The 24381-nt window shown below is 37.5% G+C and overlaps 1 protein-coding gene across 19 annotated transcripts in view; it reads left to right on the top strand.

Moving 5' to 3' along the window:
* The window catches only part of SUN1 (Sad1 and UNC84 domain containing 1), a 61961-nt gene that overhangs the window by 15932 nt on the left and 21648 nt on the right, over positions 1 to 24381 (top strand). For 3 of the 19 annotated variants that reach the window (XM_077828668.1, XM_077828670.1, XM_077828669.1), the window contains exons 2-15: positions 320 to 416; positions 7465 to 7659; positions 10170 to 10360; positions 13192 to 13221; positions 13311 to 13505; positions 15553 to 15675; positions 16786 to 16845; positions 18148 to 18231; positions 18606 to 18716; positions 20295 to 20393; positions 21124 to 21217; positions 22486 to 22544; positions 23805 to 23974; positions 24116 to 24352. In XM_077828668.1, coding sequence (XP_077684794.1) covers positions 340 to 416; positions 7465 to 7659; positions 10170 to 10360; positions 13192 to 13221; positions 13311 to 13505; positions 15553 to 15675; positions 16786 to 16845; positions 18148 to 18231; positions 18606 to 18716; positions 20295 to 20393; positions 21124 to 21217; positions 22486 to 22544; positions 23805 to 23974; positions 24116 to 24352 — 1725 coding nt within the window. In that variant the 5' untranslated portion in view covers positions 320 to 339. Of the gene's footprint in view, positions 1 to 205; positions 417 to 7464; positions 7660 to 10169; positions 10361 to 13191; positions 13222 to 13310; positions 13506 to 15552; positions 15676 to 16785; positions 16846 to 18147; positions 18232 to 18605; positions 18717 to 20294; positions 20394 to 21123; positions 21218 to 22485; positions 22545 to 23804; positions 23975 to 24115; positions 24353 to 24381 lie in introns of those variants that run through there. The other 16 variants (XM_077828671.1, XM_077828667.1, XM_077828685.1 and 13 more) reach the window with 12 other exon arrangements.

Below are 24381 nucleotides of genomic sequence, written 5' to 3'. Positions count from 1 at the left end.
TTATGATGGCATTCCACAGAACTCAGTAAATGCCAAAAAATAGACTATCTAGGTCTACGCAGAAGGAAAACTGTCCTCAAGAGGAAACAGATTAGGTTCATGCAGCTTTGATAAGGATATCTAGCAATAGCAGTAAAGTTTAAAAAAAAAAAAAAAAGTCAACTTTGTATCTTGGAATGCAGTTCTTTGATGCCAGAAATTTTTTCTACTGCAGTATTTGCAACATTCCATAACACAGGCTGAACAAAGCAAGGGCTCTCTTACCTTGAATTTAAATACTTTTAAACCATTGCATCACTTTATTTTCACCTTTTTGCAGTATGATTTGAAACAATCACCATGGATTTTTCACGTCTACACACGTACACCCCACCCCAATGTGTGCCAGAGAACACTGGCTATACATATGCACTCAGGTGAGAATTTTTATTTCTTATGGATAAATTATAAACACTCCAAAATGTTGTTAATCCTAGAAACCTTGGCTGTCATGGTAAGTAATTACTTTTTAAATACGCTTTCTTAAAAAAAAAAAAATCTACAGTGTATGTTATAGATGTTAATGTCTAATCTTGTTTCCTCTCTGGAGATAAATGTACACATTAATTTGGAAAATTGTAAGTTCTGGACTAACAGGAGGGTGAATGACTAAGATAATGACTCATTATTTCAGTTGCTATGAATACACTGGCCTAACCCTGCACTTAGATACCATTGTTGTCTTGTTTATGGTGTCTTAAAAAAATTCATACATGGATCTGTTTTTATGGCTTCATTGCAGTTAATCAAAATAACTTATTTGTAAACCTTATTAGGATAAGCATGTCACTCAGAAAAAAAATATGTAAGGCCCATTAGTTATAATGTGCAATTGTTGCGACTCCAGTAGATGACTGAGTGTGGAATTCCACCCAAAGTAAACCGTTCATTAAATTTCCGCAAGACCGTTATTGTAGCTATAACTCTGAATTTTGGTGAGCTAGTTGTTCGTAGGGATATTAAACTGATCACTCTGTGGTCCATTTTTTCATTAGCTAAATCACTTCACATTACCAAAGTTACTTTGATAGTATAGTTTCTGCTCCACATTATGCAACTGAAAGGAGAGACATAAATCTTCCTAATCATAAACCCACCTTTTAGATGAGCATTCAAGATTGCTTAAGCAAATCTGCTTTCTAAATTCAGGAAAGTATCTGAAGGATATGTAAAGGGGATGAAAGGAGATATCAGTCTTAAACCTGTAATAAAGTTATGTATCTTTTTCCTATCAAGGAATATTTTTACTTAATGAAAGTTAGTGGAGGATATCTTTACACTTGCATTATAAACAGCAGGGTTATCACTTTCAGGGTTGGGATGGGGATTTTAAAACTTGCTGTTGGGGGGCGGGCACTGGGAAATTCACATGATGAATGAAGAGCTGCAGACTTATTGTTGAAAGAATTTACTTAAAAACAATTCTGTACATTCTGTAATCGTATACATTTTCTAGTTATATTGAAAAATACATGCACAAAATTAGAATCTCATTTTTTCCTCCTGATTTGAGATACTGTATTCTTAATAATCACCTTAAACCAAAAGTCTTTTTTAATACCTTTGTATCCTCTCCATAAAGCTAGCTTCTTTTGAAAATAGAATTGTAACTGGGATGAGGGGGAATAAGTAACTCTTGGTGTTATTCCAGGAAACTGAGACTGGTTTTAAGTTTGTTGTGTTGTGCAGGCCCAAGTGTCTTGGCAGAGAGGCAGTAATTTAATTTTTTCTTCTAAAGAAAAACTCAGTGGCTTGATAAGCTTTTAGTCATGACCCTTTTTACCTCTTGGAGGTGTTTGATGACCTCTCCCTTCCCCACCCCATCACGGGTCCTGATTTATGGTCTTTACTCCAGCAAGACTCCCAGTGAACTAGATGGGGAGTCTTGCTTGAGGAAGGACCACAAGATTTGATCAGGCCCTGATGAAAGGAGTGGTAGGACAACTTGAATATAAGAGGGTAATGGGATGCTAAAGGTAAATTGGCCATTTTGCTCTTTCTATATAGGTGAAGATCTTGTAAGGATGAGATTAGTTCGGTCTTTGGAGGGGATAAGGGGGCAAGGGAAACTTGCTGTGGCTGCACAGCATCCCACTTGGCTGCTTTCAGTCACTTTACATATTGTAGGTAAACAACTGGCTGAGGGAGGGTTTGATAAGCTGAAGTTTGGCAATTCATCTATTCTTGGAGGCATCAGGCAGCTTTGGTTTAAGATGTAGCAACTTTCATAATACAGAATCTTATTTCAGAGCCTATTGCAGGAAAGTATCTGTAAATGCTCTAATTGTAATTTATAATAAAATACCATCTGAAGCTTTGGCAACACTTGAAACATTAAAATAGGGGAAGTTGGCATACTGAGATCTGCATTCAAGGTCCTGAGTATAAACTTCAAAGCCTGTTAGTCACTTCAAGGCCTGTTGATTGAGCAGGACTTCACCATCTCAGTCTTTGCATGCTGAGGTCTTTTTATAGTATATAAAGATTTCTTTGCACAAGTCTGCCATCCTTGGATTTAGTGATACTTGGAAAACCCTACAGAAGGGATGGTGCGCAAAACTGCTTCCTTATGAGTGTTAATTTTTAGCTTTATTTTGCAGGGTATTTGTATTCATGTTGTTCAGATTTTTTTTTTTATGCCTCCCTCCTCATTCTGTCCCGTCCCTTTCCCCACCCCCAATGGTCTCAAGGTGCTTTACAAACACTAAACTATCCCAGAAAGGTAGCTTTTATAGCATACTCATTTCACTCCTGGGGAAAACTGAGGCAGAGGAGTTAACTTGTATATTCTGTGCAAGCTGAGAACAGACAATAATGTTCAGTAAAAAGTAGGGAAAATCCAGATACTACAAATCAGTCAATAGCCTCAGTTATGATTTATTAATAGGAGCCTCCATTAATACTAACAGGAATTACTACGTAATCCTAAATGTTTGCACCTGTACTGAGAAAATGGTGATGTACTAATTAGTATTCTATATCTTGGGCTACATTCAAAGGAACATTTAGAGTGATGTGTCTTACAACTTTCAGCCTTCCCAGCATGTAAATTGAACCTCAGATTCTCACCCCCTTGTTAATGTGTAATTTACAGACTTTAATTAGACTGACTTCCAAATTTAGCCCCGTTTCTTTCTCAAAGGATTTGTGGTTCTGACAGTTCAGGTGCGTTTCACCCTCCATGTGGAAAATGGTACAAATGGTAGTGAAAGGTTTTGGTTTAAAGTAGACATTCACTGGGTCTTGAGAGTAAATGTATGCATCTCTAACCTGTAGACAGGAATCTTGTACTCACTGAGCTTAAAGATCAAATACATTCAATCCATACTTCAGTAAATTAACACGAACCTGAAAATATCAATAATTGGAAGCAGTACACTGATTGAGAATAATCTGCTTATTTTGTCTGGAATAGGGCAAGGGAGTAACTGTTCCAGGGCAAACTTGTCACTACAGGTGTTTATCCATGCTAATGCATTTCCTAACCAGAGCAGTGATATGCTGATAATCTACTTGCTTGGAAACTTAGAAGTATATGGTTAGTCCTTAGCTCACATATATCCACTGGAATTGTTCTCCAATTTATTGCTAGTGGACTGGAGCTGCTTTACCTACTTCATTGCAACTTCTATAAAATAAGAAACTATCCCAAAGAACACTTGAAAAATGGGTCACTTGCACTGCCCTGTACACAAAGCTAAATTTATGGTAAACTCAGTAGACTAATTCTGATTCTGCTTAAACCAGTATAATTTAGTAGTTAACTCCATTGAGATTAGTAATTTTATGCCACCACTAGTAGATGAAAGCCAATGTTGTCACATGGATGTAATTCATAATTGAGGCGGGGGAGGGGGGAAGAGAGGCTGAAAATGGCTGAGAACTTAAAAATTGAGTGGTAACAGACCTCAAAACCCAGTAATGCTTCAGCCTGGTGCTATTCTGAACAGAAAGAGCTTTTGGCCCTGCTTGCTGCTGCTTCCATCTCTTCACACTGATTGTACAGACATAATAGCCTTCAGAATGACACTGGCATTCCTGGAATCTTTTTAAATAGTTTTTAATCTATCATAAAGGGTGGGGGAAGTGTAAAGGTAACAGCTAGATGAAAAAGTAAGACTACCTATGTAATAGTGGAGAAATCTATGAGCAGCTGAGAAAGCATATATAGGGGCAAGAGGTTGCAATGTCTTCTTTGAATTCCATCACACCCAAGTATAACCTAGCATTCATATTTGCTTCTTGCTAGTAGGTTTATTTCTCTAGGCAGTAGATATCTAGCAGATTTTTCAAGCAATGATATACATTATGTGAAAAATAACTTGAACACCATAAATTGTTCTGTCATACATAAGGAAAGCTTCAGTGGTCTCCCTAACAAGAAAAACAAACCCTCCTCCAAAATATGGAAGTTGCATCTGGAGATGGGAGACTAGACTTCGAGGTATTGTCTATTTGTGTCACTGAAGTCCAAGGTGACTTTGGTTTGTTTAAGAAGTGTAGTAGTTCTCTTAATACTAGAGTAGAGCCAAAATGCAAGTGTTATGTGTTGTTTTTTTTAATGACTCCATGAAGTTTTACATTATTTACTTAGTGTGAAATTCAGACCTTAAAATTGAATCAGTACAAAACAATCCCGTGATATTAAGATCTGAAATAAGTACAAGTATTTGCTAATGAAAACAAACTAAAGCTAGTTACAGCTGTCGTTTGTTCTGTGTACTTTTGTGTTCTTCTTGTGAATTAGTTATCTGTAGTATCACTGGCTGAAGATGAATAAAAACAGATGCATAGTGGCAAGTGCAAATAGCAAATCAAATCGCAAGAGCCATTTGTTCAGGGAAGTCCTCAAATTAATAATAAACTATTGAGATCTTTCTAATCTTCCGTGATGAAGGAATGAGTAATAGGGTATACTTTGTTTCCTAGGTAACTTTTCTTCCCTCTTTAGATGTCTTTGTGTAGCTTATGTTCAACTAACTTTAACTACTCTTGAAAGTCCTGTAAGTATCACAAATTTTGACAAAGAAGAATGTAAACTAAACGCTGGGGCCCAAATTTTATCTCTCACAAGCATCCTTTGCCCTGCTATAATGAAATTCGGAGGGGAAATTTGATGTTAGGTGTCTGATCTAAGTATCTAGTGCAACATAAGTGTGTGCAAACAAACTGCATGATGTGTTGTCTTGAGCTGAGCTTGGGCTTCTGTTTTACACCTGGATTCAGATGTCCAGAATCACTACAGATTCTGCTCTTGATTTATTTGTACAGAAAAGTGACTGCAGTAGATGAAGGTTGTATTGTCTCTTGAAAGGCATTTGCCTGGTCAGCTATAAAAATAAGAAAAATGTATATGAAAGAGGGGCTACTTCTGACGTAAATGAAACAATGTACTCCTAACTTTTTTTCTTATTTTTGTATATTTTAGGGTGATTTTAAAGGTGTTTACTGACATTAGGAAAAAGTTAATCTTATATCTTGTAACTTGTGTTTTTTTAACATTTGTAATTTTTTTTTGAGTTGTCAATTTAAATTTGTAGTTATTTATTATATTATGTGCAGTGGCATCTGGATAAGACACTGTTAATAAACTGAGTAAACCATTTGGTTACAAGGTTATAGGTAGAACAAAAGGTGTAAGTATCCTCATGCTTGTTGCTACCAGCAGTGTTCAGAGCAGATGCAGAGAAACTGACCCATTTCTGGTATATCTCATAGAACTGGTCAGAAATATACTCCGGGTATGTCTATGCTACAGCAGCACAGCTACGACGCTGCAGCTGCACACTGTAGCACTGTAGTGTAGACACAGCAACAGAAGGGGAGAGGCTGGTGACATGCCGGTGTCTACACCAGTGCTTAGGTTGGCTTAACCACATCTCTCAGGTGTGAATTTTTCACACCCCTGACTGTTGTAGCTTGGTGGACCGAAGTTTTAAGTATACACCAGGCCTGAGGTAATTTTGTCACAGTTCTCTTTTTCTGGAATCAACTTTGTACCTGGCCAGTGGCCCAGCAGAGATTACAGACTTCAGTGGGACATTCCCCTGTAACAGTTTGATCTTGGAATGAACAGATACCCAGAAAATTTTAACTGCAGGACATCTGTATTACATGCATACAATCACGGTTTCTCCAACATCTAGTGGCATTAGAGCCTGGTTTCTTACTCAAACAGAATAGATAGCTATAAAATGTCTTGAAGAGTCTAAATAATGAATTTCCTTCTTGTATAAATACAAATCTTACGTGCTTTGCACCAAATCTGTCTCCTGTCTTAGAGTAGGGCATACTGTTACTCACTTTTTTTCCCAGGTAGTCTCGAGACCAAAACTGCCTAGAGCATGCCTCTCCTAGTTATAGTTATCTCTGTGCGTGTTTGTTTGTGTAAGAGAATCAACAAATCTAGAATTCTGTTCGTGCATTGTTTCAGTCTGCTTCAATGCTAAGAGTATAGTTTTGAGGAAACAATTCAGAGCCTCTCTGCATGTAAACTTGCATCATTTGAAATAAACCAGTTAGTTAAACTAAACAGGTGCAAAAGGACACTCTTATTTCAGTTTAGCTTAGACCAGTTTTTAATTCCTTAAACTAAACCAACTAAGAACTGTCCACAGCCTTTTGCACCTGTTAACTAAATTGGTTTAAAAAAAACAGTTTGGTGAAACTGGTGCAACTCTGGATATATGTGCCTATACAAATGTTCAGCTTAAGTCCTCATTTCTTATGAATAGTTTAGAATCATAAACTTGCCTAGCATACAACTCTTTAGATATCAGCAATTACTTGAGCTGGGCCAAAATGTTTGCAACCTTGGTTTAGAATTAGAATGTGTAAATATTTTTCCACTGTGTCTTAACTCAAATTTCATGATGAATTTTAACAGGGTAGAAAAATCACGTCTTGGGTGAACCTAAGCATGACACAAATCAGCCCACTTGGAATAGAATACTTGCTTCAGCTTTAGTTCAGAAAATACTTCCCCAGTAACTAGAAAATTCTGGACTTAATTATTCATAGGGTGTGAAAGTATTTTGATACCATTACAGAGGGGTTCTCTGTAAAGTGCTGTTTTTATTTGCTTGTTGATATATATGAATCTGCTTATCTAAACCGTACATACAGAAGTATGCAATTACTTTGCTAGTAACTTTTGTTGGATGCTTAACAGTGTTTCATAGGCCCTGATCCTGCAGTAAGAACTGCTTACGTAGACCCCTACACCCACTCTGAACTTTGCTGAAGTCAGTAGGGTTCTGTGTGGATGCTGGGAACTGCTTGTGTGGTTCTCTGGGCAGAATGAGGACTATGGTGAGGATAAGTTGAATCTATGAAAACCATAGACTTTTTCTTTCGGGTAGGAAAATCTGATACATTGAAATGTATCTTAAAAACTGTTAGTGTACAGCTTTATTTTTATTTTAGTTCAAGTTATTCTTCAACTGCTCTGGATTTTGAGACTGAACACAAATTGGATCCAGTGTTTGATTCTCCAAGAATGTCAAGACGCAGTTTACGCTTGGTCACTTCAGGATATAATGCAACAGATGATGCCCAAAATGACAACATTCATAGCAATTCCTATATTGGAAACGTATCTTTGTCAGATCAGTCATCCAGGTAAGCAGACTTTATTTTTTTTATATATTTAATGCAAGTTACCTATTGGCAGATTGTAGGTTTGCCCATTTAATCATGTATCAGACAAATAATTCGTGGCTGATCCAGAACTCAGACTTAATGTTGGAATGTGGCAGTGCGAAGGAGACTCTTCGATTTTTACTGTAGTAAAACCTGAAATAAACTTATAATTAAAGAGCTTAGATTGCATGTTTCTCAGTCTTGTGCAAAGGGAATTTTGTCTTAATCTTAGACAGAAAAAACAGCTGAAAGGAAAAAGATGGTTTCCTCTCCTCCTCTTATTAAACATAATTTTCAACAGTAGAACGAGGACTAAATTTCAGCTTTGTTGCATTTTGCTGAGATAAGAACTCTGTGGCCAATGTGCTGTGCACCAACTCAGTAGTGCCAGTGGCCTTTTTTTTTAAATCTGGTCTTCAGAATACTTGCCTTTGAATTATTTTGCCAGTGAAATAAACATTTTTTGTTCTGTTAAACATTTTAGGACACAATGTTGACTGTGAAATTAACTATATCTTAAATGAGAAGAGTGACTGTAATAGAAGCAAATTTATGATCCTAACTCTATAAAACTTTTTCGCTTGTTCAACTGTCTGCATTGCAAGTAATCCCCTTGACGTCAATGGGACTACTCACTCACCTGCTTAAGATTAGTCCCACTGAAGTCAATGAGACAACTTTACACACTGCAAGTAACCGGTAAATCAGTCTTTCTAGGATTGTGGCCTAAATCGTGAAAATTCAGATGAGAAAACATACAAAGGTGGCTATTCTTCATAAGAACTCACTAGAGCCCTTAAATTAAACTGTACACTGTTGATAGTTACTCATCTGATAGTCTAACATATAACATTTGGGTATATGAATCATGGGGTTAGAAGGGACTGCAAGGGTCATCTAGTCTAACCTCCTAGATATGCTGAACTCTGCTATACAAAAATTTAAATATACAATTAATATTCAATATGTAATCTAGAGTAAAATGCCTGAAATGTTTGCAGTTGGATATATGCTGAGAGCAAGGGGAGACAAACCAAATGTTCATCTTGTATATAGCTTTGCCTTTTCAGTGCAGTTTGTATCCCCATCAATACGAAATACTTAAATCAGACTAAAATTAATCATACAAAAATTAAACTCCTTACATACTAAATGCAGAGCTTAGAGCTTACTTATAGAATCATAGAAATGTAGGTCTAGAAGGGACCTTCAAAGGTCAAGGCCAGCTCCCTGCACTGAGGCAGGACCAACTAAACCTATACCATCCCTGACAGGTGTTTGTCCAAACCATTCTTAAAAATCTCACAAGGGGGATTCCACAACCTCCCTTAGAAACCTATTGCAGAGCTTAACTACCATTCTAGTTAGAAAGTTTTTCCTAATATCTAACCTGAATCTCCCTAGCTGCAGATTAAGCCCATTACTTCCTGTCCTACCTCCACTGGATGTGGACAAAAATTGATCACTGTGCTCTTTCCATTAGCCCTTAACGTATTTGAAGACTGTTATCAAGTCCCTCCTCAGTCGTCTTCTCTCAAGAAGACTAAACATGTCCTGGTTTTTTTAACCTTTCCCCATTGATCAGGTTTTTTAAAAAACTTTTTATCATTTTGATTGCTCTTCTCTGGACTCTCTCCAATTTTTCCATATCTTTACTAAAGTGTGGTGCCTGCAGCTGGACACAGTACTCCAGCTAAGGCCTCGCCAATACAGAGTAAAGTAGGACAGTTGCTTCCCTTGTCTTACGTATGACACCCCTGTTTAATACACCCCAGCATATTAGTCTTTTTCATAGCTGTATCACACTGTTGACTCATTGAATTGTGTGGTGCACTGTAACTCCCATATCCTCTTCAACAATACTATTGCCTAGCCAAGTTGTTCCCCGTTTTGTAATTGTGCGTGTGATTTTTCGTTCCCAAGTGTAGTACTTTGTACTTGTATTTACTGAATGTCATCTTGTTGAATTCAGACCAATCCTCCCAAGTTGTCAAGGTCATTTTGAATTCTAATTCTGTCCTTCAAAGTGCTTGCAATCCCTCCCAACTCAGTGTCGTCTGAAATTTTATAAGCACACTTTTCATTCCATTATCCAAGTCCTTAATGAAAACATTGAGTAGTACCAGTCCCAGGACTGAGCCTTGCTGAATCCCACTGATACACCCTCCCAATTTGACACAAACCATTGATAACTACCTTTCAGTATTCAGAGTAACAGCCGTGTTAGTCTGTATTCGCAAAAAGAAAAGGAGTACTTGTGGCACCTTAGAGACTAACGAATTTATTTGAGCATGAGCTTTCGTGAGCTACAGCTCACTTCATCAGATGCATACCGTGGAAACTGCAGCTGTAGCTCACGAAAGCTCATGCTCAAATAAATTCGTTAGTCTCTAAGGTGCCACAAGTACTCCTTTTCTTTTTACCTTTCAGTATGTTCTTTTTTGTTTAACGTTATGGCATCTCTTCATGTTCTGCCTTTTTTTCTTTAGAACATCAAAGCAGCGCAAAAGTATGAGCAAGCAGTCTGTCACTGTGAAACATACTCCAAGAAAAAATGTATCCAGCTCTTCTATTTTTAGCCAAAGTAGTTTCAATAGCCATGCCAGTGATACATCTGTGGCATCTACTGTATTGGATGAATCTTTGATTCAGGAGCAAACAGAAGTTGACCATTTTTGGGGTAAGTAATACAGTGCTACTACACATTTGAATATTTATGCCAGCCTGTGATGTGAAAGCTATTTTGAGGTTCTTTTTGTTTTTTGTAGAAGCTTCCTTACCTAAAGAACGTTGATAGCAACATACCTATTACCATGTTTGTCTAAAGGTCACCACTTACTGTCTAAATTCTTACTATAGTTTTGGCAGAGGACACATTACCTTTGAATAAAATGTTTAACATATTGTTGCTGCACAGTAAGACTGATATGCCAACCAAAATGTACTGCCTCAACATAGCAAAGATGCTCACTAGCAAGATGCTCTCTATGGATTTAGTGTTCTTCTGCTATTGTCATTTCTGAAGCTCAGCAGGAGTCTCCTACTGAAGGTATCATAAAGAAAAATCCTAGATAACAAGTTTAGTTAAAAAGATAAGTAAGTTACAACATGTGACTTTTATCATGAACAAATAAGGATGTGTGAAATGTGTTCAGTCACAACAGAGAAGCAGGAAGCTATTGTATGTGTGTTCATAGGTTAGTGAAGTTGTAGATTTTTAAATATAATGAAATTTCCAGTGGATAGCAAAAGTAAAGATTATGGAGATTAGGCACCTGTGCGGCTAGTCCAATATTTGGATTACGTGATTCACATGACACCACCTTTCAACAGACACTTCTTCTTTTATGCTTTTGTAATTAATAGGTTTTTGTTTCAAGCCTAAGCACAATTGCATTTGGGATGCTAACATGTTTTTCTGGCAACTGTACACAGAATGCAGATTTTAAAAAAGAGGTTTTATATAAATTGTGATCAAACTACAGAATAGTTGTGTGTGCATCATGAAGTAACGTGGCTATTTATTTATAGTACTCTGAGGCTGGTGAATCTGCAATTAATGACTTCTTAAAAGTTATCCGTTGTATGAGAAATTGGAGGTAGAGAGAGAAGAGAAAAGCCTGGTGTAAATCCGTATACATCGAGCTGCCTAAAAAGGGAGACATGCCTGCCAGATTGCAAGAACTGTAGAATGATCTCTAATTTCTAAGATGCAGCTTTGTCACTTTAACATCAAGAGTAGATTGGAGTGATGAGAGGACAGGTAATAAGCGGAAAGGTAGTATAGATAAAGCATTCACTTATGTTGCTTCGACCAGAAAGTTTAGACTCGTTATCTGGAAAGTGCATTTATTGGTCATGAAAGATTAGTTTGGAGCAATTTAGTAACTCTTGAACAGAGAGAGAAAAATCCATATTACTAAGGCCTTGACTACACTAGAAAGGATTTGCTTGCATAGCTATTCCAGCAACCCTTTGTAGTGGAAATGCAACTTATACCAGCAAAAGAACTCTTGCCATTCTGCCGCACTTCTGGCATAGCTGTGCTGGCAAAATGTTTAAGTATAGATACGGCTTCAGTCTCTGACGGCTCAGACTACTTGGAGATGGTAATCCTTTCTGAACAAAGGTCTGATCCTCTACTCCTTGCTCATGCAAAAATCCCATTCACTCTGGAATAAGGAGTGCCAGACTGGGTAGCAGAAGACAGCATTGTTGTTGAAGATGTTGGTCCTGCTCTGCCTATAAGAAAGGGGCTCTATTAGTAGTAATGGTGTAATACCTCTTTGGGTTCTTCTAGGGAAAGCTTTTTCCCCAAAATGACTTACTGTGGACAAGAACCTGGTTGATCTGCCTATTGCTAGGCTGGTGCTCCAGGTGATACTTTGTGCCTCAGACCCAGTAATCTAACCTGGATCTCTACTTCATGTGCGTGTGTGTGTGCGTTTGTTACATGGATGGGGATGTACCATAGAAGCTGTATGCAGTAGCTCTGGGTAGGGATGAGAGAATGGAACTCCTATCTGCTGCAGCAATTCCTCCGATCTAGGAATGGCTTTGATGCTCCAAAGGAAATTCAGTTTTTGCTTCCTCCTCTCTTGGAGGGTGAGGGTAGCTGAAATGCAGATATCCTTGTAAAGACCGTTTTTAAAAATATATATATATATTTTTTAGGAATCTCTTAAATACAAGAGTCTATATCCCAAATATCCAATAATTGACATTAACCAATTTCACAACGCTAACATCTTATTTCAGTTTAATCTGTGGAAATGTAGTTTACTGTACAAATGTGTGTGTAAATAAACTAGACTTCAGTTACTCTAGACTCTAGTTTCAAGTTACTGACGCCTTAAATTTCCCCAAAAAGAAAAAAGCAAGAGACTAGCTTTCCAGCCAGGATTATTTAAAAAAAGTACTCTTTCCTTCCACTCTTCATCTTCCTGAGAAGAAACAGGGAAAACAGGGCTGGCCATAGTGGGACTTTATGATGCTGTCCCGTTACAGGCTGCTTGTTTCTGATTAGTAGATTTTTGCACTCCCACAACCTTGAATTGGAAGAAATTATACTATAACTTTAGTCTAATATTCTGTGCTAAATTTGACAATGGCTGGTTTAGCTGGATCTTCCAGTTTATGTATTGAACTGTGGTTGTAGTAAAAATGGTTACTAAGCAACAGAAACAGCATATGTTTCTAATTATCTAGCCTTCTCAATAGTCACCTGGGAGCTGAGAAATTACGTATATTGGCGCTTCAGTTTTCTTCTTGTCACAACCTTCTTCATGGATAATGTAACTGTAAATTGTCACCTCAAAAATACCTGTATATACTGAAGTCCCCCACAACAGTTAATGAATAAATGTAATATTCTAATCTTAAAATGCATCTCCTTTGTGGGTTCTAGAAATAACAGAAATTTTTGTTTTGAGTACAATTTAGCTATAGTAGTTTTGCAATCTGGAGACTTCTATGTAATTGTACTCAGTAGGAAAATTTTCTGTTTTTTAGGGCTTGATGATGATGAATGCGATCTTAAAGGTAACTGCAGTCCTCCAACTCTTCTCTCCCCCCTCCCCCCATTAGTAGGTTGCAATGAATGGGTTAATTGTTCTTTTTTGATACATCAGGTGGGGAGACAACAGTGATTCAGGGAAATGGTGATATAGCAACAGCTGAAACACAGACTACCATGATCAATGGCTATACTTGCAGTGACTGCAGTATGCTTTCTGAACGGAAAGAGGTCCTCACAGCGTACTCTGCTTCTCACATGCCATCTTCAAGAATTTACTCGAGGGATAGAAGCCAAAAATACAAGTCTAGTAAGTGATTTTCTTCCTTTTTTTGTGGTATTGTAAATGTCTTGTTTCTTGATGTATAAAGCTACATGTATTTGGAGGGTATAAAGATGATTCCCCCTCCCCCCGCTGAATTTATCAAGACTAATTGAATTCTAAATACCAATTAGCATACATCCTATGATGAATTTTTGTTTGTATCAAGCTACGCTTCATGGAGTTGACATCTGCTGTGCATCAAAAGCTGACAATATGAATTTTCCACACAGTTACAGGGAATATAAATGTGCGACATCAAAATAAAATGATACAGAATCTGGCAGAAAATAGTTCATACTTTCAAATTGATCAAGCTCATAATGTGGTGTTGTAGACAGTATTGGTTCTTAGCGGTAGATGATTTTCTTTTACAACTCATTATAACAGTGAGGGTCAGGTTATCATTTTGTTACTCAAATTCCGCTTTAAAACTCTTTTCCATTATAACTCACCAGTAATAGGAGCTCAAAAGAGTTAAACAAAAACAACCAAACATAATCAGCAAATTGTTGTTGTTCGTAAATATCATCCGCTCTATAGAAAGATTTTTTTTAAAAAAAAAAATCCCTTCTGTTTCCTTCTATAGACTCTAATTTTTATTGTGTTCTATAAGTTAGGCCCTCTTCTCAGACCTTAGATCTAACAGGGCTCTAATTGTTTCTGAGGGAGGACCCAGAATGGAAAGGCTGTGGCTTCAGCAGTTTTCCTTCTCAGTGTACAATTTCTGGATCTTTTTCTTAAGTATGGCTGTTGGCTGCCTATATGGAGTTCTGGTTTTCCAGGCTAATCTTTGGATATTGCTCTTCTTAAGTGCCTTCCTTTGGAAAGCAGAAAGTTTGATATCCTTCACCATCCCAACGCCTCATCTGTATTCTTTGGTTGTTGGTAGTCTTCTTGAAGATCAGTTTAGGAGGAAGGCATGCTCTTTTGTTGCCCTCATTTTCAGAATTGAGGGTTGTTTCAGTTGCTATCCCTTCTGGGCCAAGGTGTGACCCTCATTTTAGCGTGTCCTGAATAGTAAGAAGTCAGTTTCTTGACACTCTTAGGGAAACTCAGGAGGATGCAAGGGAAATTATTTAGATTGTAAGCTCTGTGGGATAAGGACTGCCTCTTGCTATATGTTTGTACAATAGGACCCCAATCTTACATAGGTTTAATAAACTTTCAATATTTAAATGGGACATTGGAGTCTAGAAATCTTTCTTTTTTAATACCATCTCTCTTCTACACAAAACTCTCACAGGGGGACTCTCACAAGATTCTCATCTGTGAGGATACTTCAGCAGTTGAAAGCAAGATAGCCAAATGCTGGTTGGCTACAAAATACCAAAGCTTTTAAGAAAGCAGGAGTACAGGGATGATTGTGCTAATTATTATTCTTTTGCATGTGCACTAAAGTGGAGGAGACGATAACAGAGGAAAAAGTCTAGTAGTAACTGCCTTGAGTACTAGAAAAGCTTTGTATTTGGCTTCCATGAACTTGGAAGTATGAAGGGGGAGGAGGAGAAAACACTCTCTTCCTCCCTGCCCCCTCTTTCAACAAGAATTCAACTTAAGCCCTTTTTTGTTCTAGGTTGGGATTTTAAGATTCTAACTGTTCATGGGTTCAGCATGGAGAAATCCTGAGTTCTGAAGATAGGGAGTTAATTACAATTTAAATGTTGGCAAAAGTGATTAGCTGTCTTCAAGTTTTCAATCCCATTTAACCAGGAAAGGCTTGTAACTTGAGCCTTTTGCCCTGGGAAAACAATCACTCCAGACCATGGTTTAGGCACGCCAGCATTCCAGAAACTTTCACTGTTGTTGCTTCAGGTATACTTAGCCATAGATAAATGGTGAAGTTCAGAAGTAAGGCCTGTCAAACCAGCACCACTCACAATTGCTACACTTCCACAAATTTTGTATCCCTGGATAAGTAACTAAAATTTTAGCTATTTCTAGTTTGGTATCAACAGGTGGAAATGCAAGTAGTTAATAAATGGAGAATGAAATTGTGTAGGGAAATAATTTTGTATTCACACTTTTTTAATAGGAAACACCCCTTTCTACATGAATAAGATTCTACGATTGATCAAATATACTGCAACATCTTTTGCATCACTGTTAGTGCAACTATTTCAAATGGTTTTGCTGAACCTGGGTTATGAATTTAAAGGTACCTTTTTTAGTGGTCTTCCCTTCCTCTGTCTCCTCCAAAGCCACTACCTCAATAAAAAGCCCTGTGCTTTTTTTCTTATGTGGCTTTTCATCCATTTCACCTGCTGCACCATGGTGTCTTCCATAGTAATTTGGCTGGTTTCTCTTATGCTCACTTGCACCTTTTTTTTCCTTGGGAAGTGTCCATATACAGGTATATGGTAACTATGTGGTTTTTTTCTGTTTGGTCGTCTTTTCTTCCCAGGAAATTGCATGGGCAGGGGGAGGTCGGGGGGGTTGACACTGCCACACTGTAATTTTTTCAGTGTTTTCAAAATGCAGTTTTCTTGCTTCCTCTAGACTTGAGCTTCATGTTCCTAAATCTCAGTTTGTTTTAGTTCTGCAAGGTTAAGTCTCCTCATTAACACTTTCTCTGCAGGCTGTTCTGCTGTTTGTAATGTGGTGCTTATTGCCTGTCCCTCGGGGTATGTCTACATAGTAACTAGACACTGGTATCAGGCCCATGCTAGCCAACTCGGGCTCCCTGTGAGGTGGGAGGGTCCGGGCTCCCTGTGAGGTGGGATGGTCCAGGCTCCAGCCCAAGCCCAGAAGTCTACACGGCAATGAAATAGTCCCGCAAACCCAAGTTGGCTGGCACGGGCCAGACGTAGGTGTCGAGTTGCTGTGTAGTTATACCCTCAGAGTAAATCTTCTAACTATTATGTTAAAGTTGACAGAAAATAACTGTATCCTTCATGCTCAGCTGAAAGGGATTCCTCATCTTCCTCCCACTCCTTCAGTAATGCTTTTTCTGCCTTTCTGATATCGGGAATGTCTGGTCTCTCCTGGATTCTCCACTAAAACCAGGGAAGTGGTGTAGCACTTGGTCCGCAACTGAAAGGATGGGGGTGTTCAACAGTGTTGGTTTTTTGAGTAGAGTATTGGAACTAAATAGGTGTAAAGCAGTTCTGAACACAGATTTAAAAATAACTGCTCCTCCTGTCGCATCCTCAAGTAATCCATGTTTCAGTTGCTACCTGGTGAGGCTTGAACTAATTCTCCATTGCCAATAGTGTGTTCCACGAAAAATTGTAGACTGCTAGATCTGAATTTGAGATTTTTTCATTAGAAATTCAGATCTTATCTAATCAAGCTTTCCTGGAAGGTGCTACAGACAAACGGAGAACTGGTAAGTTTGACTTCCCAGGTACCAAGCAAGTAGAACTCAAAATTAAGCATTCAGTTAAAAACTGCTTCCCCAAATAATTAATTGGGGGGAGTGTGTGGTGACAAATTCTGTGAGCCTTGAATCTCCCCCAAGGCGCGGTGCGGCTGGGATTGTGCAGATTTCACTCACTCAGACCGTGGGGACAGGAGCCCTTTGGTCAGCCGATCCCCGGATGGAGACAGCGCCCAGACTCAAACACACCACAGGAGGACGGATAGACACAGAGACAAGACAGTCCTCAGTCCGGACAAAACACAGAAATAATTACCTGACCAGATTCCTGATGTCAGATCCCAGGATCCCTACCAGAACAGAGTGGGAACCAACAGGTTCAATGGCGTAGACTTCACTGTGGTCATGCACCCTTCCGTTCTGGCGGAGGACCCTCAGGCCAAATGCCCAGGTGCCAGCTTGCCACGGCCATGCTAAGAACGGTCAGGAGTCACACAGCCCCAGTGAAGAAGGTTGTCATCTCGGTGGAACCTCCAAATTGTCAAAGTCAGATTCAAGGCTCACAGAATTTGTCAGACCACTCTGTTTCTTAGCAAAGCGCTTTTCCAGTGCACCCAGATATGTGAGCCCTCTGCAAAAGCTCAAGCTAACTTATTTATACAGATAAGCCAAAGCCAATTTTAACATAAGAGACAAAAGGAAGCAGAAACTGACAAATATACATACATATCTTATTTGCATACTAACATTTACCAATCTCCTAGCTCAGTAGGAGCTCTAAGTTAATTAGTTTGAGGACCCATTGTCTCACACTCCTTAATGTTTCTCTTCCTGACAACTGTATTTCAACAAACCCACCAGATGCATTTCTTTAATGAATTATAATTTCAATATAATTCATTCTACTTTCACAGTGGTATATGAGTTAAACACTTATTTAACAGTTGCACTGTTTCAGATGCAGCCTTCAGTTAGGGGGCAAGTACCCAATTGACTTCCAAAAAGACCACAGCAAAACCAGGAAAGAGTAGACTAGACTTAGTTAATATTTGTAAGGCAAAAAACAAGAAGGAAAAAGGTTTGACCCACAGGGTAGAGGGGCTTCCTTTAGACATCATAAAGTTGCAAAAAATGTACACATGAATGCCCTCTGCAAGTCACCTTACACACCAAATACCTTTTTAAGGTCTCCTGTAGGTGGCTTGGCTTTATAACTAAATAAATCAGGTCAGTTTACTTGTTAAGCTAGCTATCTGAAGTTTTGGACTCCAGAGAGTTAAATTCTATACCCTCTTTCTGCATGTATTGCAGCTCACTCGAATTACTGTGGAAGTATGAATGTAAAAGACTTTCTCAAAGAGGATGGCCATCTTGGTATAAATGGGGAATCCTTGTGTAAGTATGGTTGGGTTGTTTGTTTGTTTTTTTTGTTTGTTTGTTTTCTCTTTTCTGTCTTTTAGCTTTGGGTTGGAGTCCTGGATGTCACAGTGACATCTAGATGATATGAAACAACTCTATAGAAGTTGTATACCTGAACAGTAGTTTTGTGTTTTTTAATTTAGATGCTAAGTATTAACACACAAGTGTATTGCTGCAACATTTTCTATAGGAGCAAATATCTGTGGGATTTTGTCTTGTTAATCTTTCTTACCTACCTTAGTTCTTGGTTTTGGAAAATGATACTGTGACGTAACTGGAACATGTCTGTCTTGTTAGTAGTTTTATTGGTTAACTTGTCACTATTAATTGATTGTTACCATAACCAACAGGTGATGACTGTAAGGGGAAGAAACATCTTGAAACATACACAACAGTCCACATGCAATCCTCAAGCTCTAAAAGGGTAGCAAGGACCATTTGGCACACCTTTTCTTATGCAGGTTGACTTGCACTTTTTTTTTCATTTGCTTTTATTTTACATCACAACCTCACAAATGTTAATCACTCCTACTGCTTTGTGTTTTTAGTTTAACTGTAATTTTCAAAATAGATTAGGCTGAATTAACTGTAAAAATGTTCTGGAAGAATAGTTACATGGAATCTCTTCTACTCCATGTGTTACTTGCTACAATATTAGACTCACTGATTAGATTAAGGAGGAGCTTGGCAGATATAATAGTCTTTTTACATATGGCACAATTGCTATGAAAGGAAGTTATAGTAATTTATTACCATATGATGTGTATTTTAAAGTATTAAATACAAAGCAAAAGTTTTTGTTTGTTTTTGTTTTTAAGCTATACTTTACGTAAGTGTGTATTTCTGGAAGGATGGAAAACAGGATTTAAAGAGAAAAGGGACATTAAGATAACTCCTATATAGGGTATTTTATTATTTTGTACCCTGATTTTATTTTTATACCCTGATTTTTATTTATTTATTACAAGACTCTCTCATTAGTTAGTATACTATCTATCCTATGAAATGGATCTACTAATGCTTGAATTAGGCACAGGCATCAAGATGCTTTAGAGCTATTTGTTGTCAATCTATTTTCATGCAGCAGAGAAGAATAGTGTGAGACATTTCTTCAGTCACCTAACTGGTTTTATAAAATACTGAGCTGTAACGTTTGGTGCCCCTCAGAGACTGAGCAGCACATCCTCTGCTAATCTAAAGTTTAGAATTCCTCTAAATTTATTTGTGGTGGTCTAGTTCTATAGAACAACAACAAATCTACACTTAGTGTCAGAGTCAAAGGCCATTAATCTTTCCATTGACTTCAGTGGGCTTTGGGTTAGGCCTTTGAAAAACCAACTGACACAGTCATACCATAAAACATGCAGCTGAATTTAATTATAAAAATGAACAATAATTTACCTAATTACTTGTAATTTTACTTTCAGTAAGGCATATTCTTTTCTTATTCTTATGCTTCTCAGTATCTCCTCTTGTTAATGAGGATATTATGGTCAATATTTTTTAAATAACGATCTTGAAGAATTAATTCTTGAAGTTTTAAATGTTCCAGAAACTTGCAGCGTACACTCGAAGACAAAACCAAGAAACTTTGAAAGGGTTGCCTGACTAAATATGCACTTGTGTTATAATAAAGAGCGGATGGTTGAAGAGTATTAATTAGGACATTTTTCTGACAGACTATTGTACCACAAAACATAGGCTCTTTATATTCTGAAAAGATGGTATTTTAATTACCCAGATGATAAAATCTGGATGTTGAACTGTCTATGTACTAGCATATTGTCTTTTTCCTTTTAATGGTGTTAGCGCCACTTATGTCCATATTTTGTCTTATTAGCAGTAATACTCATTTTGTGTATAATGTTTTTAAAAGTTTACAAACTACTGGAGGATATACACTAAAATTATACTATATGTAATTCTCATAACTTCAGAAGTTAAAGAATCTCTCTACTCTACTGCTTTTATTGTAAACGATGGGTCAGGTTGTCTGTATATACATTACATATATATATAGTTCATTTGTTATACACCAGGTTACTTTGTGCTACAAGTGTTGCAAACAGTGGGAGCAACAGGATGGTTTATGTCTCAGAAGATGTTATCACTACTTTGGCTGGCCATTGTTTCTCCAGGTTACTATCTTGATCTCTGGTTTTGTGCTTTTGCATGTGTTCTGCCTCTGCTGGCAAACTAGGAGTCTACACTATGTGATTGCCTCGCTGATGCTGACTCAACTGTGCTTTGGATGGTACTTTACTGTTTGTAAAGGCTAAACTATACAGTGACAAGATATATCTGTGTTCACAAATTCAATGGGAGATTAACAAGGCTGCTTCATATGAAAGGCAACATGTCTAATGGTTAGAGCAGACAAGGTGGGGATGAGGAAAACTGGGCTCTGTTTGATTCTCCCATTAACTCCCCATGGCTTTAGGAAACTTTCTTAATCTTTCAGTGCCACGGTATCCCTATAATCAAAATTAATATAATGCCTTTTTGAAGCTCATAGAGGCTTTTAGTTGAAAAGGGTTACCCAAGTGCAAAGCATGATTAAACGTAGCTGAACAGGTGTTGTGTTTTAACCTTATGAAAGTTAGTTATTGCTTTACTAAACAAATTTCATCTTCTTGCATGGCGGTTTTTTGTGCTGAGTAGTTGATAATGCGTTGCAATACATAGCTGTGATATAAATTTAGATGAAAACAAGTTGCATGTGTTTCTTTTCACCATCCACCCCAACAATCTGTTTGTTGCACAAAACATTTTCTGCCATATTTGCATGTGCTTCTGCTTGGTCTCCCTTAGTATATATTCTGTAACAATTACATTTTTAGTTCATTGAATACATCCTTTCTCTTATAGGGAAGGCAGCTTCTGGGGTATTCTGGTGGCTTGGAACTGGATGGTATCAACTTGTTACTCTGATTTCTTTGTTCAATGTGTTTCTTCTTACAAGGTTTGTGAATTTATTTTTTAAACAGAATTTTCTTCCCTGAGTTACAGACTTGTTAGATTTGTGCTGTAAGAGTTGTGATTAAAATGCATGAAATTATCCTAGTTGAAGAATACAAGTGTAATGTCTGTGACAAAAGGAGAAAGCAAACTGTGTGTGTGTGCGTAAACACGGGAGGGAGAGGAAAATCTTTGCTATTTAGCAATTCTGTCTTTCTGAGGAATGAATCTGTTTGTAGCTTTAGAATCATACACACTTCAGCAAAAAAGGAAAAAGGTGATCTGACAATATTCATTAATATTCTAAGAATGGGGGGACACATGTAGGTCAGTATCTGTAATATGCCTTTCTAAATCAAAGTTGCTGCACATCTTTCTGTACAGAGCATACTGTATATTTTCATTTTAAATATGAGGTGCTGGGTGAAGCGATTAAACAGCTACATAGCAAATAGTAAAAATTGTCAGACTAGTTACACAGGTCTGTTTTCCACCTTAACAGATTAAGAAATAACCATAATGAATTTGTCAAAGAAGTATACTTCAGTACTTTTCAGATGCATAATCTGTGTGTAATATGCACTAGAGGAAAAAGCGTGATATTTCTATGTAGCCAAAACTTAAGCTAGATCAATCTAAGATGTGAATAGGGCAGTGTATTTCCATATGCTGTTGAATTATAAACAACGTGAAGACACTTCACTGTAATGTAAACTGAACTAACCTCTGTCATGAGGTGCCATTATTTATACTCTTATGCAGTCTATTATACTATATGAGTTGGAGTCTGCTTTTTCCTGTACATGAGTAACTTCCATTCCACGAACACCTATGGACATAAATATGTATTTACAATGAAGAAAATAGAAACCCACATACCAAAGTGTGTGTGTGTACAGCTTTGTAAGCCTGACTCTCTCGTTCTAAGATGCTATATAGATTTGGTCATGTCAGGTTCAATATTTAGGTACAAAACAAAATTACTAAATGTAGTACCACTGTGTAAAATAAGTTTTGTATTTTTCTTTTCTCCAGCATGTTCTTGGGAGGCGGGGGGGAAGTAACTATTTGGGCAAGATACCATTGCTGACGTCATAAAATATCAGCATTTTTTGTGATACAATCCACAGAATTGAGCTCTAAGTGTTTAAAATTGAACCTCATGTTTAGGTTTATTTCATGCTAATGCCTCAACCAATTATAGAGCACAGTTAAAAATGATAGACCCATTCTTTGTCTAATTAAAAGTTAAATTTATTTCTCTGTTTCTAGATGCCTTCCAAAGATTTACAGGTTGTTACTGTTTCTCATCCCACTGCTGTTTTTGCTAGGTATGTGAAGTGTTTGTTGTTAGTGCAAACTGGTCAATAGTTATTACAAATGTATCAAACTAGCATTTTTAGGTGAACTTGATGTTTATGAAAGATGTCCAGCTAACAGCACAGGAGACTGAAGTTCTGTTTGCTGACAGCAGCAATTCAAGTATTCTCCAACACTGCCCTGCCAGTGTGCTTCCCATCTGACATGGAAAGAATATCCCTGGTTGTGAGAAGGCAGTTCAGTTTCTGTGCCCCTTCAATATGTAGACCATCTCTGAGGGGGACTACAGGACAACCCGTTCATGACCAGGAACTGGAATGAGCCCATTAAGACATTTCACATAGATTACCTGTTGATGTTTTGTTAAATAAATCTAATTGCATTATTATTGGCAGTGCTTATAATCAACAGTTACAGTGGCCCAAAATTTTTCTATTTTCCAGTCTTTCTGGTTGTTGTAACTCTCTCTAACTTAAACATTTTGGGCAGAATATTCCATGCCAGATGTCTGCCCACAGATGAAATTTTTTTATTAAGTTTCACCTAAAATGATTCAGTCATATCTGAGAACGAGGCTAAGGAAAATTGCTCCTCACCAAAAAAATCTTTTGTTGTCTCTAGTGTCTCAATTCTTTGGAGCAGGGACTTATATGCTGCCAGAGGGATTGCTTTAGTGGTGGGATAATACTGCCTAATCTCGTGGGTATTGTGAAGATAAGTGCTTTAATGTTTGTAAAGCATTAAGAGACTACCATGGAAACCCCATAGAAAAACTCCTAAGGAAATTAGTAATTCTGTATTCAGTGCAGAATCTGGATGGTGTGCAACAAATAAGATAATGGGCCACACATAGAACAATGAGGATAAAGAAGAAATATTGGCATGTGCCATTCAGTGAGTTAAATGTATCTTGTGCACTAACTGAGCCATGGGAAGTTATGTGATCATGTGAGGATTGTATCATAATGCATACACGTAAGAAGTCTGAATTAAGGTTGCACAAGCAACCTTAACTCTGGCATTTCCTAACCTTTGAGTGCTTAGTTTGCAACCTTAACACCCTTAAACATAGTTTGTTTGTTTTTAAATCTAGTTTTGTTTAGACTTTGGTAGTGCCCACAATGTGAAGTGCACTTTCCAAACACATAACATAGCTTCTGTCCTGAAGTAACTGCTTTAAAGTATTAACCCAAATGATCATAAAATCTGAGATTGCACCTCTTCTTAAAAACAATTTTTGCTTTTGTTTTTCTTTGATCTTCTTGCCTAAGGTATATGGTACTGGGGCTTTGAAGGCTTCCTTTCATTACTGCCTGCATTCAATTGGACAAACATACGTCAAACACAAAGAATAGATGAGCGTCAAACACAAAGAATAGATGAGCCTCTGCAGATTCTTAAACCACATCCTGATTCTTCTCACTATGTTCAGCCTCCAGAGGTAAAATACTTAGTATATTTCTTAAAAGGCATCTTCTTAACTCTTGGATACTGGATTTTTCCAATAACTAAACTGTAATTCAAGAATAATGGAGTAAATGGGCTTACTTAATTCTTTTATATATAAATCTTCACATTTTAGGGTCCCATACAGTTATTTGATTCTAGTCGTATGAGTGAACTGGAAAAGCAAATGGCCTTCATGTCTGACAGATGTCATCACAATGATGAAGAATATGGCAAAGTGATGCTACAGCTTGAGAAGCTTCAGGATCAGGTTGCCCAGATGAATGACAAAAGTGAGATGTTGATACTAATAAAAAATGTAATGGGCCAACATCTTAAGGAAATGCAATCTGAGGAAATGGCACGTTCAACGGTAAAGATAAAATAAGTGTTTCTGATGGT

The sequence above is a fragment of the Eretmochelys imbricata genome, chromosome 10 (assembly GCF_965152235.1).
Source record: "Eretmochelys imbricata isolate rEreImb1 chromosome 10, rEreImb1.hap1, whole genome shotgun sequence".
Taxonomy (NCBI): Eukaryota; Metazoa; Chordata; order Testudines; family Cheloniidae; genus Eretmochelys; species Eretmochelys imbricata.
Note: the sequence above shows the minus strand (reverse complement) of the source record. Positions and strands in the feature narration are given on the sequence as shown.